Genomic DNA, 14,047 nt, shown 5'->3' with positions numbered 1-14,047 from the left:
AATATAGCATAAAAAAGTCATTTTCCTTTGTACTTCAAGGTTCTGGATCATAACTATTTTACTTTACCTTGCTGAACGTCTAATGCATAAGAAAGGATGGAGACATCTGGGACTAAAGGATCGGTTCTAGTGACTTCCCAAACATTTGACTCACAAGCGCTTTATATCTGCTCTTTCCTCTTGATCAGATGTATCATATTAGGTGCAGTACTTCCCCAACACCGCCCCCCCCCCCCCAAAAGGTTGCTGAACAGGTAATCCTAAGATCAAGTATTCAATATGGATGTTGCATGCTATGTGACCTTTTGTTTTTTGTGTTATATATTTGACAACAGTTCTGAGGAGACATGCAAGTAAAATGTTAATAGTCAAAGTACACATGACAATAAACTTATATAAGCAGTAAAGGAAGTGTAGTATCAGTTTCTGATAATCTATCAATCTGCAATCATGGACAAATATTTTTCCAATATTGTGAACCTTACAAAGCCCCTGAACATAAATACTTCCAAATATCCCCTGAAATTACAAACACAGAAATAAAAGTGTCCGCATATAATGTCCCATAAAGTGTCCTTTCTTCCCTTATGAGTCACTGCCCACCATACCACTGACCCCGGTGCATTACAGCAAACTCTGAGTTCTCATCGTTATTAATGACTAGCAGTTTCATTCTTTCCACTTTCCTACAAAATAAGGGACCCACCTTAGCCAAATTATGAACAGCCTAAAGATTGGTTGGTGTTTCTCTAGGGCTGTTTAACAACTTCTTGGGATATTTAACACCTTGCTCCTGGAGAAAAATTGACTGCACTTTTGTATTGTAGTTCTTGCTGTGGCTCAGAGGGGCTCCGGAAAAGAAGAAATTATTTTCCTTTGTAAGTCTTTCCAGTTTGAAAGACATCATCACGTTGTCTGGCACTTTCTTTTGCATAGAAAACGATGTGACTTCAGAACCTAAGCTCCTACAACCGTGGTCTGATAAGAAGGTCCAGGGCTGGCCTAAGTTCTCTCCAATTGCGGACTCTATTTACTCCTGTAATTGGGTTGCATTTTTATCTGTTTTTACTTTGGGCATTTTGCATGTTTTGTTAGTTGTGTAACACAACAAATTAAAGACACATACAACTTGTGCATTATTTTCTGTCTGCTCTCCTCACAGAGGAGCATAAAACATTCTGAAAAATTTTATTGTGACAAATATGATTTTTTGTTTTTACAGTGTGGAAACTAGAAGAGGGTGACTGGAAATGCAGCAATTCAAAAATAATCAGGTAGTTGATGGGGGACAAAGGACCGGATGTGCATCACAAACACACAGTTCACATTATTACAGCACCAGCAGGAAGGCACTATTGATCCCCGGAGCCTTCTTCCATATTCTGGATCCACACGATCACTCGGGATTTGAAACTAATCGAGTTCTTATTTTATCCTGCAGCATTTGTGTTCTGTACCTCACTAAAACTTCACTTTTTATGGACTGCAGGGCTGCCCAGGCTGCCTTATTCCTCACTTGACAAGTTGTGTGTTCTGATGTCCCAGTGTCAGGACTGATGACGCTTATCAATATGCCTTGCTGAGAGACTACTGGATCGTAGCAATTCAATGCACCACTTTGAGACCAACTGCTTTTCTGGTGAGGTGTTCAAAAAGACAGAAGTACCTGGAGTACCTTCCGAACTAAACCTCCTGCCTTCACAGTCTCTGGAAGTGTGGATCAAGGATTGGACTCATCTGCTCTCTAAGGTCACACACATAGCCCTGATGGGCACCAATATCATTCTGTGTGACTGGCAAGAGACCGAACAGTCTGTTACTCTGGTGAAGAGGACATTGGACGAGCAGGAGACTACTAGAGCTTGGTACCCACAGGAAACAAGCTACCTTAATGAAACTACAAGATGACCTACTGATGACACGATTGTTAGAGAGTAGCAAACCTTGTAGGTGGGTTGGGTGGCCCAGAATGGAGAAGCAAGTACTGTAGTAGCCTTGCTTGAGTCACAAAATGTTTGAGGCTACTAGAGGGGTGAATGACTGATCCTCACTCCTTAGAGAGCAAGTAGGGCCACCAAGTGTTGGCAAGAGATTGGAACAACTACCGACCAATAGGGGGCAGAACATTGTTCTGATTAATAAAAAAGTGGGACCATGTTGACCTATCAAACATACAAACTGACAAAATGCCATTCATAACTTCACTGTCATTAAGAGTCCTTATATATTTCCATCACCAGGAAAATCTGGTACTTGTTGCCTTCGACTAAGAGACGTGATCAGCTGATGGCTAACTGACTCCTGCAAACAAATATCTATGAAAAAATGTATGGTCACTGCCTGCACAGCCATTAACATTAAAATGACAATTAGACTCAACAATGTGGGCACTCCGTATTTTACCGGATGGATTTCTTTCACTAAATCTTTTAATATTTTGAGCACTGTGACTGTGTGCATATATTACACACACCTTTATCAGCATATGGGCAAAGTTGGTGGTATTCACTGATGGGCACTAACACCCTATTGTTGTGCACCCATCCACGCAGCAACCTCCACTTCACCAAATGGTGTTCTGTGCTTCACTAACCATGAACTTTACTTAGAACACACAAGCCTCATCACCATCCCCACTTCACCAAGAGCCCACACATCAAAAATGGATGAAACAGTAGCATTTTAGTGGCACAAAGCAATCTAGATGGTAGCTTATATATGTCACTGAATGCCAATCGTAACCACAGCCAAAAAAAGTATAATAGTGATTGGATATATTTATTCTTACATATTAACAACATTACTTTTCATTTATAAGAGTTTTATTAGTCTTCATGATTAGGCTGGGGCCATCGTTTGTAGCAGGGTGAGGTACGAACATGGACTCCTAATATTATATTAACTGTGCCACATGCAATCTGTAAATCCACTTGCCAGTTGCATCCAATTTCCATTGGTGTCCCCTGAAAGTGCCTTTAGAATGTTAGCAGGCGAGAAACCCACTGTGGTAAGGACCTCACTTCCACCCACCCAAAAACACTCAGTAATGCTCTAACAGAGAGAGAAAATTCATACGATGGAGTCTTAAGGAACCGAACCAGAGGGATCACCAATCACACTACCCAAACCCAACCAACAAAAAGCCATCCTTCAGTTGGACAAGGGACTTTAGGAGCACAAGGTATCCTGGCTCTCCAAGGCAGAGTCTCACATCCCACGTCGCACTGCAGACAGGCGTGGCTCATTCGCTGTGGCCTCATGAGGGGGCCTTGGCCTGGGAGGAAGGAAGCGAGTGTACAAGGAGCGTAACTGCAGGAGGCCTCTTAACACATCTAGCAAGACGTACATCCCAATCAGACCCAACACCAGGTAGACTACAGGGAGCAAAGAGAGACACATACAGCATGTTAGAAGTGTCACAAAGCAAGGGGAAAATAAGCAAGCCCATCATCATGGAGAGATGAAACCCATCATCAGAGGCTGGAAAACTGACCAACACAGGCTTGGGAAACACGTGAGCCATTTCCACAAAGTTTAGTAGCTCTCAAACAATTCTACCAAAATGTGTGAGCTCTGCAACCTACACCAGCAGGTCTGTCACCTTCCTTTTACAGTACACTTTCAAAAGACAAGATTTTCCTAGGACCCAGCAGAAATGTGACAGTCATCATCATCATCATCATCATATTGTGCCAGCTACAAGTGTGTGGGCACTTTGTTGATGAAGTTCACCTTTTTGATGGAATTCTTGTCACATCGAATTTTCAGCTTTAGCAGCCATTCAAGCGGCCTAAACTGCAAACATCACTAGTGCCGATGCCAAAATATAAAATTGATCATTAGACTAGCAACCATTAAACTCCTTTAATTATGTGTCCTCCTCCTAAGTAATGTACTTTGCCTCATTAAATAAGATGTTAAAGAAATGGCAAAATGAACAGGTAATGGAAGACGCCAAGGTGGCACACTTGTTAATGCTGCCAACTCCCAGGTCTAGTGATCAAGGCCAAAGTCACAAAGGCTAGTAACTATCAGTGTGGAGCTTGTAATGTCCTAGTTGACTAACTGGGAATTCTCTATTAGTCTGGTATATGTTGTGTATATACACACACACACACACTGGTAGGAATTGGCATCCCCTTCAGGGTTGGTCGCTGCTGCCTTGTGCTCAATTTCTGCACTGGAATGTAAGTTGGTTAGAAGAAGAGAGAGCCTTGGAAATTTTTTCAGTTAACAGAACTCACAAGATCCATGCATACATTCTTAAACCTGCTTAAGTCAGTTCTGGGGGCTGAGGGAATACAGCCACTCTTAGCAGAATCGGGAGAAAGGCAAGAACCAACCCTGGACAACCCCAGTCCATCACAGGCCGCCCAAGCACTTATCGATACTGGGCTGATTTATGTTCACTCATATAGACTGCATGCCTTTGGGGATGTAGATGGTACTGCAGTGCCTGGGTTAACACACACACACACACAACACGAACAGACACAGAACTAAGGACACGGGCTTGATGAGGCAGCAACCACTAGGTCACCCTTACACACTTTAACAAGATTTATTAATCATGCACGCACACATATATTGTACATATACATTCATACAGGTGGAAGAAGGTTAGAGCTACACTGTCACTCTCATACAGGGAGATGATGACTTATGGGGACTACATAACCATGACGTTGCGTCTCTAAAATATGTCTTTTAATCACATTTTAAATAACGAAACATAAAAATTGTTTATTCACAATGTCCCAAGGTAATCTGGAAGTTGAATCATTATCTTAAACCACTTACCCAGTCTGGTAGCATGGGGAGCGAGTACCTACCTCAGCATCATCAGACATAATCCCTAACAGGTTGCCGATTCGTTTTATGTTCCCAGGCCAATTTAAAATCATCAATTAATTTTGTCCATCTTTATGATGTGGGAGAGAAAACTCAAGTTTGATATCTTCTCTCCACATAAGCCCACACCAGAAAGGAGGTACAGACTCGAGTCATTGGCCTAGCTGGCATGGGGAGACAGCTATGCACATCACTGTGCCACTCAACTTTAGACGTCAAGTACAATATTTCACCCCAAGTCCTATCCCACCCCTACCCCAGTCATTTCCCTTTTGATTCTCACCAATGATAGCCAGCTTGTAGATATGAGGCCGATGCTGTCCACCCTGTTCCCCTGGAACAAAGTCCCCGAGGCCAATAGTACTAATCGAGATGAAACAGAAGTAGAGGGAATCAAAAAAGCTCCAGTCCACCTCCATGACAGAGAAGAGCTGGGCAGGAATCAGAAAGACGAGTCCCACAAGCAGAAAGAGCAGGATTAGGCTGTAGACATGGTGTAAGACTTGCTCACGGCCTGGGAATCTTAACTGGAGGCTGTGCAAAGGAAGGTTACGCAGGCACAGCAGGGCGTAGCGGGACGACAGGGTGACGAACACCAGCGTTAGTGGGATTCCAAAGATGCAATACACAACACAGAAAACCTTTCCCTCTGCCGACAAAGGTGCTGGATGACCAAAACCTAAGGAGAGGAAATATATATGAGTCTACAAAAGCTTAGGTTAGCTTCCTAAAGCAGAAAGAAAGAATTCTAAGTTAAAAGAAAAAGAAAAAAAAGGCAGGGGGTACAGATGGTCAAGCACTATACATCTGATCTTGTAAACTTAATGGTTATGATAAAAAAAAAGAAGGAAAAGGAACCATTGATTACAAATCTAAAAAGGTCTTCCTGGGTCACAGAGTGAACAGACAGAAACAGAAGGGGTAAAACTCCAGAAGATTTTCTAAAAGCAATCAGACCACATATAGTTAAAAGCCCAGGAGGCAACCAAGCAACTCGGCACATTTAAGACAACGACAAATTACACAACAAAATAATAAAAGCAGCCCATGTGTAGACATACAAGTCCGCACCTAACACAACACTGCAGTCATTAATCACTCCAAACAACCAAGTGGGAGGCGAGCTAGAAGATAATTTCTTAGATATAAATTATGCATTTTGCCCAACCTCCCATCAACCTATTCTCAGATGAAAAGTAACCCAGGCTTACTCTTCAATTCTTTAGTATTACATACAAAACATACAAATGCGACTTGAGTATATTTAGGTTTCTTTCACTGCAAGTTCTTTAAATGGGTGGTAGCCTAACTATTTCAGTCAAAAGCCAATTGCTGTCAATGCAACACATCAGCTCAGTTCAGCCAAGGAGGACAAATCTTTGTGGTCCACCTTAAAATGGTTTGATAGGCGATTATGGGTCACAATTTGGTTTCTCGTCTCATGGCACATATCTGTACCTGGTCTACAACGCAGGAGATAACCCACAGCCCCATTAAACTTATGCTGGGCCTAGAGTACATTTTTGGCACTACTCAATGAACAAGTAGGGCCAGTTAGGTGCAATTTCATACCACTGCCAGATCTGGGGAAGTAACCAAGAACCTCTGACCTGAACACGGAAATGGTCCTTTAATTCCCCCATCCCCAATATTGCTCACCTTCCTTTGGGCAGTCACCAGCTGCAGGTTCAAGGAGTTGGTGCTCGGAAGAAAGTATAGTCTAGCAGGCCACCCCAGCCTCATTCAGGCCACTTCACATTTTCACTAGCTCAGGTGGAATCACCGGCTTTCTGTTTCAGCATTGGCCTTATACTGCATTTCACATGAACGTCATTCAATGGGGTAACTACCAGTGGAACAATTTAGAAACACATAGCTCTACCAGGCCTAGGAGAGTTGATGCTGACCTCTCACCTATACTCAACATAAAATAGCTAGGTCAGCAATTTTTGTGGTTGCATTACATTAGAGCAATATGGCACACACTCAATGTATCTGGTTTGACAAAGTGAAAGATAGCACTAATCCATTAATTATTTTTTGTATGGACCAAGTAGCAAGTCACTAGCAACCTCACACTTCTCCCACAATGTTGACAAGAAACTAATGTGAATAAAAGCAAAGTAGGAAGGTGAGATGTCACAAATATTGTAGGCATCTCTAAAAATTTGTGTAGCATGTGTGTAGACCATATTTATATCCCGTACCAAAATATGGGGTCAGTGTTATACAGTTTTAGTCCCTAGTCGTGCACATATCTGTTGCTCTCTCACACTGAACAAATGCAGAGAAAAGGTGTAAGAGGAAACTGGAATACCCAGAAAAGACCCACATGGACACAAAAAGATAAAGGAATTAAAGTAAATCAGATAAAGATTTAGCATAGTGACATCTGTATCACCACTAAGACACCTTCAAAATCAGAACACAGCGTTTCATCTAAAGATTTATTTGCTGAACATAAATAATGAATTTCAGGGTCACTGGGAGCCGACACCAATCCCAGCAGCCTCAGGTAGAAGCCAAGAATGAGCCCTAGAAGGGGAGGCAGCCCACTAGAGGTCTGACCCTCCTGCAATCAACACACTGCTTCGATTTTTACAGTAAGATACGGGGAGAACATGCAGACGATCGAATGAAGTGTTAAACCAGCGACAGTCTAGCTGTTAAGCTGCACTGTCGGCCTATTGTGGGCATGGACACAACTTGTGGAATTTTGCTGAGAAATGTGAACAGTTTTAAAAATGATGAGAAGCCACTTTATTGCGTTTGTTAATATCAGAATTCACTTTATTGGCCAGGTATACTAATGTGTACTAGGAATTTGTGTCAGTAGTATTGGTGCAACATACAAAGACAACATAGAATACATAAGATAAATAAAAGAAAAAATAAAATGTGATGCAACATACAAGGGCATTACAAAAAAACCAATAGGATTAAAATGCCCAGACAGTCTCATTTGCAGATATACATACAGTGAGGAACAGAAGTATTTGAACACCCTGCGATTTTGCAAGTTCTCCCACTTAGAAATCATGGAGGGCTCCGAAATTCACATTGTAGGTGCATTCCCACTGTGAGAGACAGAATGTTAATAAAAAAAAATAAATAAATAATAAAAAAAAAAAAAAAAAATCAGGAAATCACATTGTATGATTTGTACAGAATTTTTGTATTGCACTGCTGCACATAAGTATTTGAACACCTGGCAATCAGCAAGAATTCTGGCTGTCAAAGACCTGTTACTCTGCCTTTAAGAAGTCCACCTCTACTCCACTTAGTAATCTTAATTAGTAGCACCTGTCCGAGCTCTTTAAAGACACCTGTCCACCCCACAGTCAGTCAGACTCCAACTACTACCAAGGGCAAGAACACAGAGCTGTCAAAAGACAGCAGAGACAAAATTGTGGACCTCCACAAGGCTGGAAAGGGCTATGGGGCAATTGCCAAGCAGCTTGGTAAAAATAGGTTAACTGTTGGAGCAACTGTCAGAAAATGGAAGAGGCTAAAGACGACTGTCAGTCTCCCTCAGACTGGGGCTCCATGCAAGATCTCACCTCGAGGGGTATCACAGATAAGAAAGATGAGGAATCAGCCCAGAACTACATGGGAGGAGCTGGACAATGACATGAAGAGAGCTAGGACCACAGTTTCAAAGGTCACTGTCGGTAGAACACTATGCCGTCATAGTTTCAAATCACGCATTGCACGGAAGGTTCCCCTGCTCAAGTCATCACATGTCCAGGCCCGTCTGAAGTTTGCCAATGACCATCTGGATGATCCAGAGGAGGCATGGGAGAAAGTCATGTGGTCAGATGAGACCAAAATAGAACTTTTTGGTCTAAACTTCACTCGCCGTGTCTGGAGGAAAAAGGAGGAGGAGTTGCATCCCAAGAACACCATCCCCACTGTGAAGCATGGGGGTGGAAACATCATGCTTTGGGGGTGCTTTTCTGTGAAGGGGACAGGACGACTGCACTGTATTAAGGAGAGGATGAATGGGGCCATGTATTGTGAGATTTTGAGCAATAAACTCCTTCCCTCTGTCAGAGCACTGAAGATGGGTTGTGGCTGGGTCTTCCAACATGACAATGACCCGAAGCACACAGCCAGGATAACCAAGGAGTGGCTCCGTAAGAAGCCTATCAAGGTTCTGGAGTAGCCTAGCCAATTGAAAATCTTTGGAGGGAGCTGAAACTTTGTGTTGCTCAGCACCAGCCTCGGAACCTGACAGATCTAGAGGAGATCTGTGTGGAGGAGTGGGCCAAAATCCATGTTGCAGTGTGTGCAAACCTGGTCAAGAACTACGGGAAACATTTGACCTCTGTAATTGCAAACAAAGGCTTCTGTATCAAATATTAACACTGATTTTCTCAGGTGTTCAAATACTTATGTGCAGCAGTGCAATACAAATAAATTCTGTACAAATCATACAATGTGATTTCCTGAAATTTTTTTTAACATTCTGTCTCTCACAGTGGGAATGCACCTACAATGTGAATTTCAGACCCCTCCATGATTTCTAAGTGGGAGAACTTGCAAAATCACAGGGTGTTCAAATACTTCTGTTCCTCACTGTAGATATGGAGGAGAAGCTCAGACCCGAATAGTAAGAGTTACTGCACATGGGAAAAAAATGGTTTAGGAGACAAGTTGTTTTAGCTTTCACTTAACAAAGACGTTGGCTGGAGGGAAGTCTATTGGAACAGGCAATGCCCTGGGTGGGTCAGATCAGCAATATGTCAAATTTATTGTCAACTGAAGGCTTCTTCTACTAAATAAATGAGAATCATGAAAGACTTCTGGGGAAAAACAGCCACCAAAATCCTCCTGGTCTCATGTGGGCCAGTAGCAGTCTTGATTACAGTTTGAGAGCATCCACCTCTACCCCACTTGTCCAGGTCAGGGTCATGAGAAGCCAGTGTCTGTCCTGGCAGCATTGGCTGTAAGGCAAGAAATTACCTTGGATGGGACATCAGTACATTGTAGAATGCCCACCCAAACACACAAAGCCAACTGAGAGATGCCACAAAGTTAAACTATTATTAAACAAGGATGATGGGAACTCCCCAAACACAAGAAACATATTTTAGTTTTGGCCAAATTACTCTCCTAAAAGGTCCTCTTTGAAGGCATAACTTTTACTTGCCTGGAAACACAAAATACAATCAATCCGTTTTTCATAACTTACACTGTTCAGAGGGAATTTTATAAATGAACCAATTACATAAAACACTATGAAATTTAAACAAAAAAAAACATGTTTGCAAGTTGCAGCCAATCAGTCAGAATTACAAGTACTAGAATAAATTTGTAGTCCTTTCAACCCATCCTGGGTATGACATTAATCTGCATTCAATCCTGCATGCAGGCCCTCCAACCTGCAGGGAAAAACCTGGGGGTTGGTGGCAGAATTGGAACTTCAACCACCATAAAAAAAAAAAACAAACCCTCACATTAGTTCTATTCCATCAAAACTAGTGTGCTGTGGAGGCGTCACCCACTGCAGGCCACACTCGGGTCCTAATCTGGGGATCCCAAGTTGATTTGTCACGTGGTGGGTGCAGCAATGTGCTGTATCAGCTGTGCTCCTAAATCTCTCCTTTCGACTACGTGAAACAAACAACATTAAGACAAAAATCAAAGAGACGGAGACTCATAAGCAGAGTTTTCAGGTTACAGAGAACACGGACAGAACAATCTAGACGAGAGCAGGCCTTTCGGCCCAACAGAGCCTGCCCGTCTTAACCACTTAATTCGTCTAAAAAGACATCAAGTAGAGTTTTGAAACGGTTTACCACACTACTTGGTCACTTATTCCAAGTGTCTATGGTTTTCTGGGTAAAGAAAAACTTCGTAATGTGTGTGTGAAATTCACCCTGAACAAGTTTCCAACTGTGTCCCGGTGTTCTTGATGAACTCATTTTAGAATGACAGTCTCGATCCACTGTACTGATTCCCTTCATAATTTTAAACACTTCAGTCATGTCTCCTCTTAATCATCTTTTGCTAAAACTGTAAAGGCTCAGCTCTTTTAATCTCTCTTTATAATTCATCCCTTGTAGCCCTGGAATCAGCCTAGTCACTCTTCTCTGAACTTTTTCTAGCACTGCTATGTCATTTTTATAGTCTGAAGACCAAAACTGCACACAGTACTCCAGACGAGGCCTCACCAGTGCGTTATAAAGGTTGAGCAGAACCTCTTTGGACTCGGGACTCCACACAGACGTCTCATGTGCTCCCAACACTCAGCATCTCCGACAATGAAATGTGTCATTAGCAAAGAAGCATAACATTTAGAGCTGAGGAAGAACAAACTCTTCCCTGGATGGGCCAGTCACGTTCCAATCAGAAGCCAAATTTCTAATTATTAAAATTTTTGATTTTACTTCCACGTAAACACAAGTTTGGTGATATCAAAAATTCACTATTGATGCAGATTCAGATTCAATGAAGTTCAAAACTTTGAAATCAAAATTGATTTTCACATAGTAAAATGACAACATTTGTCAGAAATGCTTTTTTTCTCCTCTACTTGTGTAGAGCGTCCAGATGACTACAGTACATTCAGTAAAGGTGAAACATTTCAGAACAAGTTGTTTCTGAGCTATCAGCCCTGAAAGCGGAGGCCAAGGCTGGATTATGACGCCCACAGACCCCTTGCTGTCAGACGCACACCCACAAAAATGGGAAATCTGCCTCTGCAGGTGGCCAACTGTATTTACAATAACATGAGAGAGAAAATAAAATGTACCTATCACATTCAAACAAGGGGCATAGCAGTGGTCTCATTGAAGACCCAGTTATTTTTGGCCCACTTTTGTCCCGTACTTTTCTTCATATCCTTCAAAAATAGCTCGACCCATGTACTGTGATAACAGCTGTTGAAATCATTTCATGTCACTGGGATTTTTTTTAGAGATTTAGATTTTTTCTATTTGTTGTGGTCTTCATATATTGAAACCAATTTGCTTTACTGGTTACAAATCCAAGCACCAAACATGCAAGTAAATTTCTCGGTACTCTGTCCCATTGACAGTACACCACTACTGCTATCGGGTTCTGCTAGCACACCATTCACTACTCTCCCTTGTCTGGTTAAATTAAGAAATAGTGCTGGGACAGTTTTAAATGGACGCCCGGTTACAAGAACGGAGTTTTCTGCTATAATTTAAGCTTGTTTTCAGGAAAGTTAATTTGCGTTTTAGGCGAAGTTAACTGGAGAGCCGAAACTGAACAAGCGAGGGTACCCAGCGATGGACCACAGCCAGGACTGGTGCCTTTTCTTGGCGACTGTGAGCTGAACATGCAGGTTAGAAAATGGAGTCTGTTTATCCACTTAACTACCTACTGAAGGGAATAAAAATGTCTGACAGCCCAATAAAACGTACCATTTGTAGTCGCATCATTAGTTTTTTTTTTTTTTTTTTTATGGCTGTGGTCGTCGGTATTCCAAATATCAATAAACCACGAGTACAATCTTAAAAAAATTGATAAATACTTTAAGGAAAATAAGATTATATTAAAAAAAATAACTGTAAAGGAAATATGCATGGTTGTACTTTTCTTATCCTTCAGTACTCAGATGTCCGCCTTCAGCGGGTATCCCCTTTTACACATCACCTCTGGGCCGAGGCGATAACTTCATATTTAGGAGAAACTTGCTTACCGGTTGTAGTAAGGGTGGTGCTAGTGAAGAAAAGCGCCGAGACAAAGTCCCACCGCATTGGCAGCGACTCGTTCCCCACTACCGCCACCCCATATCGACTTGCACCCAAAAGGGAGCTCAGGAAGGAGTCCAGTTCGGCCGCGGAAAGGCAGGGGTGAATGGCTAGGAAGCGCGCCCTCCAGCGTTTGACTTCGTGTCTCAGATGCGTCTCGTAAGGCTCCTCGATGGCCGAAAAAATTAACGCACCCAGTGCCAAGTACCCACAGTAGACCAGAAACAGCGCAAAGTACCAAAGAAGAGCCCTCCTTATCATCTTCAGTGGCTACCAACTGTCGGACGGGGAAAGACTGACGACAACTAATTCGATGTGCTGCTGGCCATGGGGTCAGACATGTCGGGGGGCATGCAAGGACAGCGCTGCTCTGGAAGGTGCGTGATCACTTGCTTACTTTCCTAACTTATTTCGTATTCAACGCCCGACTATGTCATCCAATTGAAGCCTCGGCTAATTATATATTTGTGCTTCATTTAGTATGCAAGATTAGACATTCTAATCAGTGTGATTTACTTCGCCTAAAAAGTAAGCAATGTTGGAAATTGTTATTTCTTAAAATGTTCTGAATCGTCTTTGATAAAGTTTCAACCTGCTAATTTGTCTCAATTTATTAACTGTAGGAAACACACTCATCAGCGAAGACTCACAAATTAGGTTAATTGGAGGCTTTAAATTGGCACAGTGTGTGCGTCTTCTGATGGACTTGCCGCCTGTTCGGGGTTGTGTCAGAACTAAAGCCATCGCTGAATCAACTCGCAGCTAATCACAGCCGGTGCCCTCGGTCAGGCAATGACCAGGCAGGAAAGTGAACCGAGAGACCCTCTGGGCCAACCACTGGACCCCAACTTGTTGGACTGTTTAAGCCACGGACTTGTCAAGTGCTCGTTTTCTAACGAACTTTAGCTCTCTTGTCCTGTTAGTAAATATAAGAATTTTCATCAAAGAGAAAATAACCGCACCGTTACACACCAATCTCAAATTAAAGCAACTTCTTTTTTTTTAATCAAAGTTAATTTTCTTTACTATGCATAAGTATAAAGGTGGGGACAAATGCTTAAATGCATCTTGCATACTAATTTCAATACTACATCATCAGCAGAAATTATTTTGAAATAATTCTTCTGAAAAGCTACCTGAGTTAAATGTTTGGTACGGTTAACCTAATATTTACATGTGTGGCATGTTCATTTGAAAACAATATTAGATTTATTAAATTAGTTTTAAGGCAATACATGGCATCTATCTATCTATCTATTGAATATAGTGCCTTTCCTATCCTATTTATCTAGTTTCTTCTCATTATTGGCCTTTCCATTTTGCATAGATTTTATGTGCATTGGGGAGATTCTAATTTACTTATGTGTGCCCTTTCTCATGTCTCCCTGTGGCCATATTACTTCTTGTACCTATAAGACATTAAGATATGTCATGAAAGCTAACAAAAGAAGAGGATTTATTACAGTCTGATC

The 14,047-nt window shown here is 41.9% G+C and overlaps 1 protein-coding gene across 1 annotated transcript; it reads right to left on the bottom strand.

Moving 5' to 3' along the window:
• Positions 1-628: 628 nt before the first annotated feature.
• On the bottom strand, positions 629-13,177 carry LOC114666974 (potassium channel subfamily K member 1-like). The gene is made up of 3 exons (XM_028822032.2): positions 12,524-13,177; positions 5,135-5,530; positions 629-3,374 (listed from the first exon to the last, which is right to left on the bottom strand). The coding sequence occupies exons 1-3, from the start codon at positions 12,834-12,836 to the stop codon at positions 3,208-3,210; spliced, it is 876 nt and encodes a 291-aa protein (XP_028677865.1). The 5' UTR covers positions 12,837-13,177; the 3' UTR covers positions 629-3,207.
• Between the last annotated feature and the right edge of the window lie 870 nt (positions 13,178-14,047).

This window comes from Erpetoichthys calabaricus, chromosome 16, assembly GCF_900747795.2.
Source record: "Erpetoichthys calabaricus chromosome 16, fErpCal1.3, whole genome shotgun sequence".
In the NCBI taxonomy this organism is placed as follows: domain Eukaryota; kingdom Metazoa; phylum Chordata; class Cladistia; order Polypteriformes; family Polypteridae; genus Erpetoichthys; species Erpetoichthys calabaricus.
The sequence above is the reverse complement of the archived record's forward strand: the minus strand, read 5'-3'. Positions and strand labels throughout refer to the sequence as shown.

Excerpts from the sequence above, each read along its gene's own strand:
- LOC114666974 (XM_028822032.2), bottom strand. The coding sequence starts at position 12,836 with ATGATAAGGAGGGCTCTTCTTTGGTACTTTGCGCTGTTTCTGGTCTAC. Across the intron at positions 5,531-12,523 it reads CACCACCCTTACTACAACCG|GTTTTGGTCATCCAGCACCT; the intron begins GTAAGCAAGTTT and ends TCCTCTCCTTAG. Across the intron at positions 3,375-5,134 it reads CTACAAGCTGGCTATCATTG|TCTACCTGGTGTTGGGTCTG; the intron begins GTGAGAATCAAA and ends TGCTCCCTGTAG.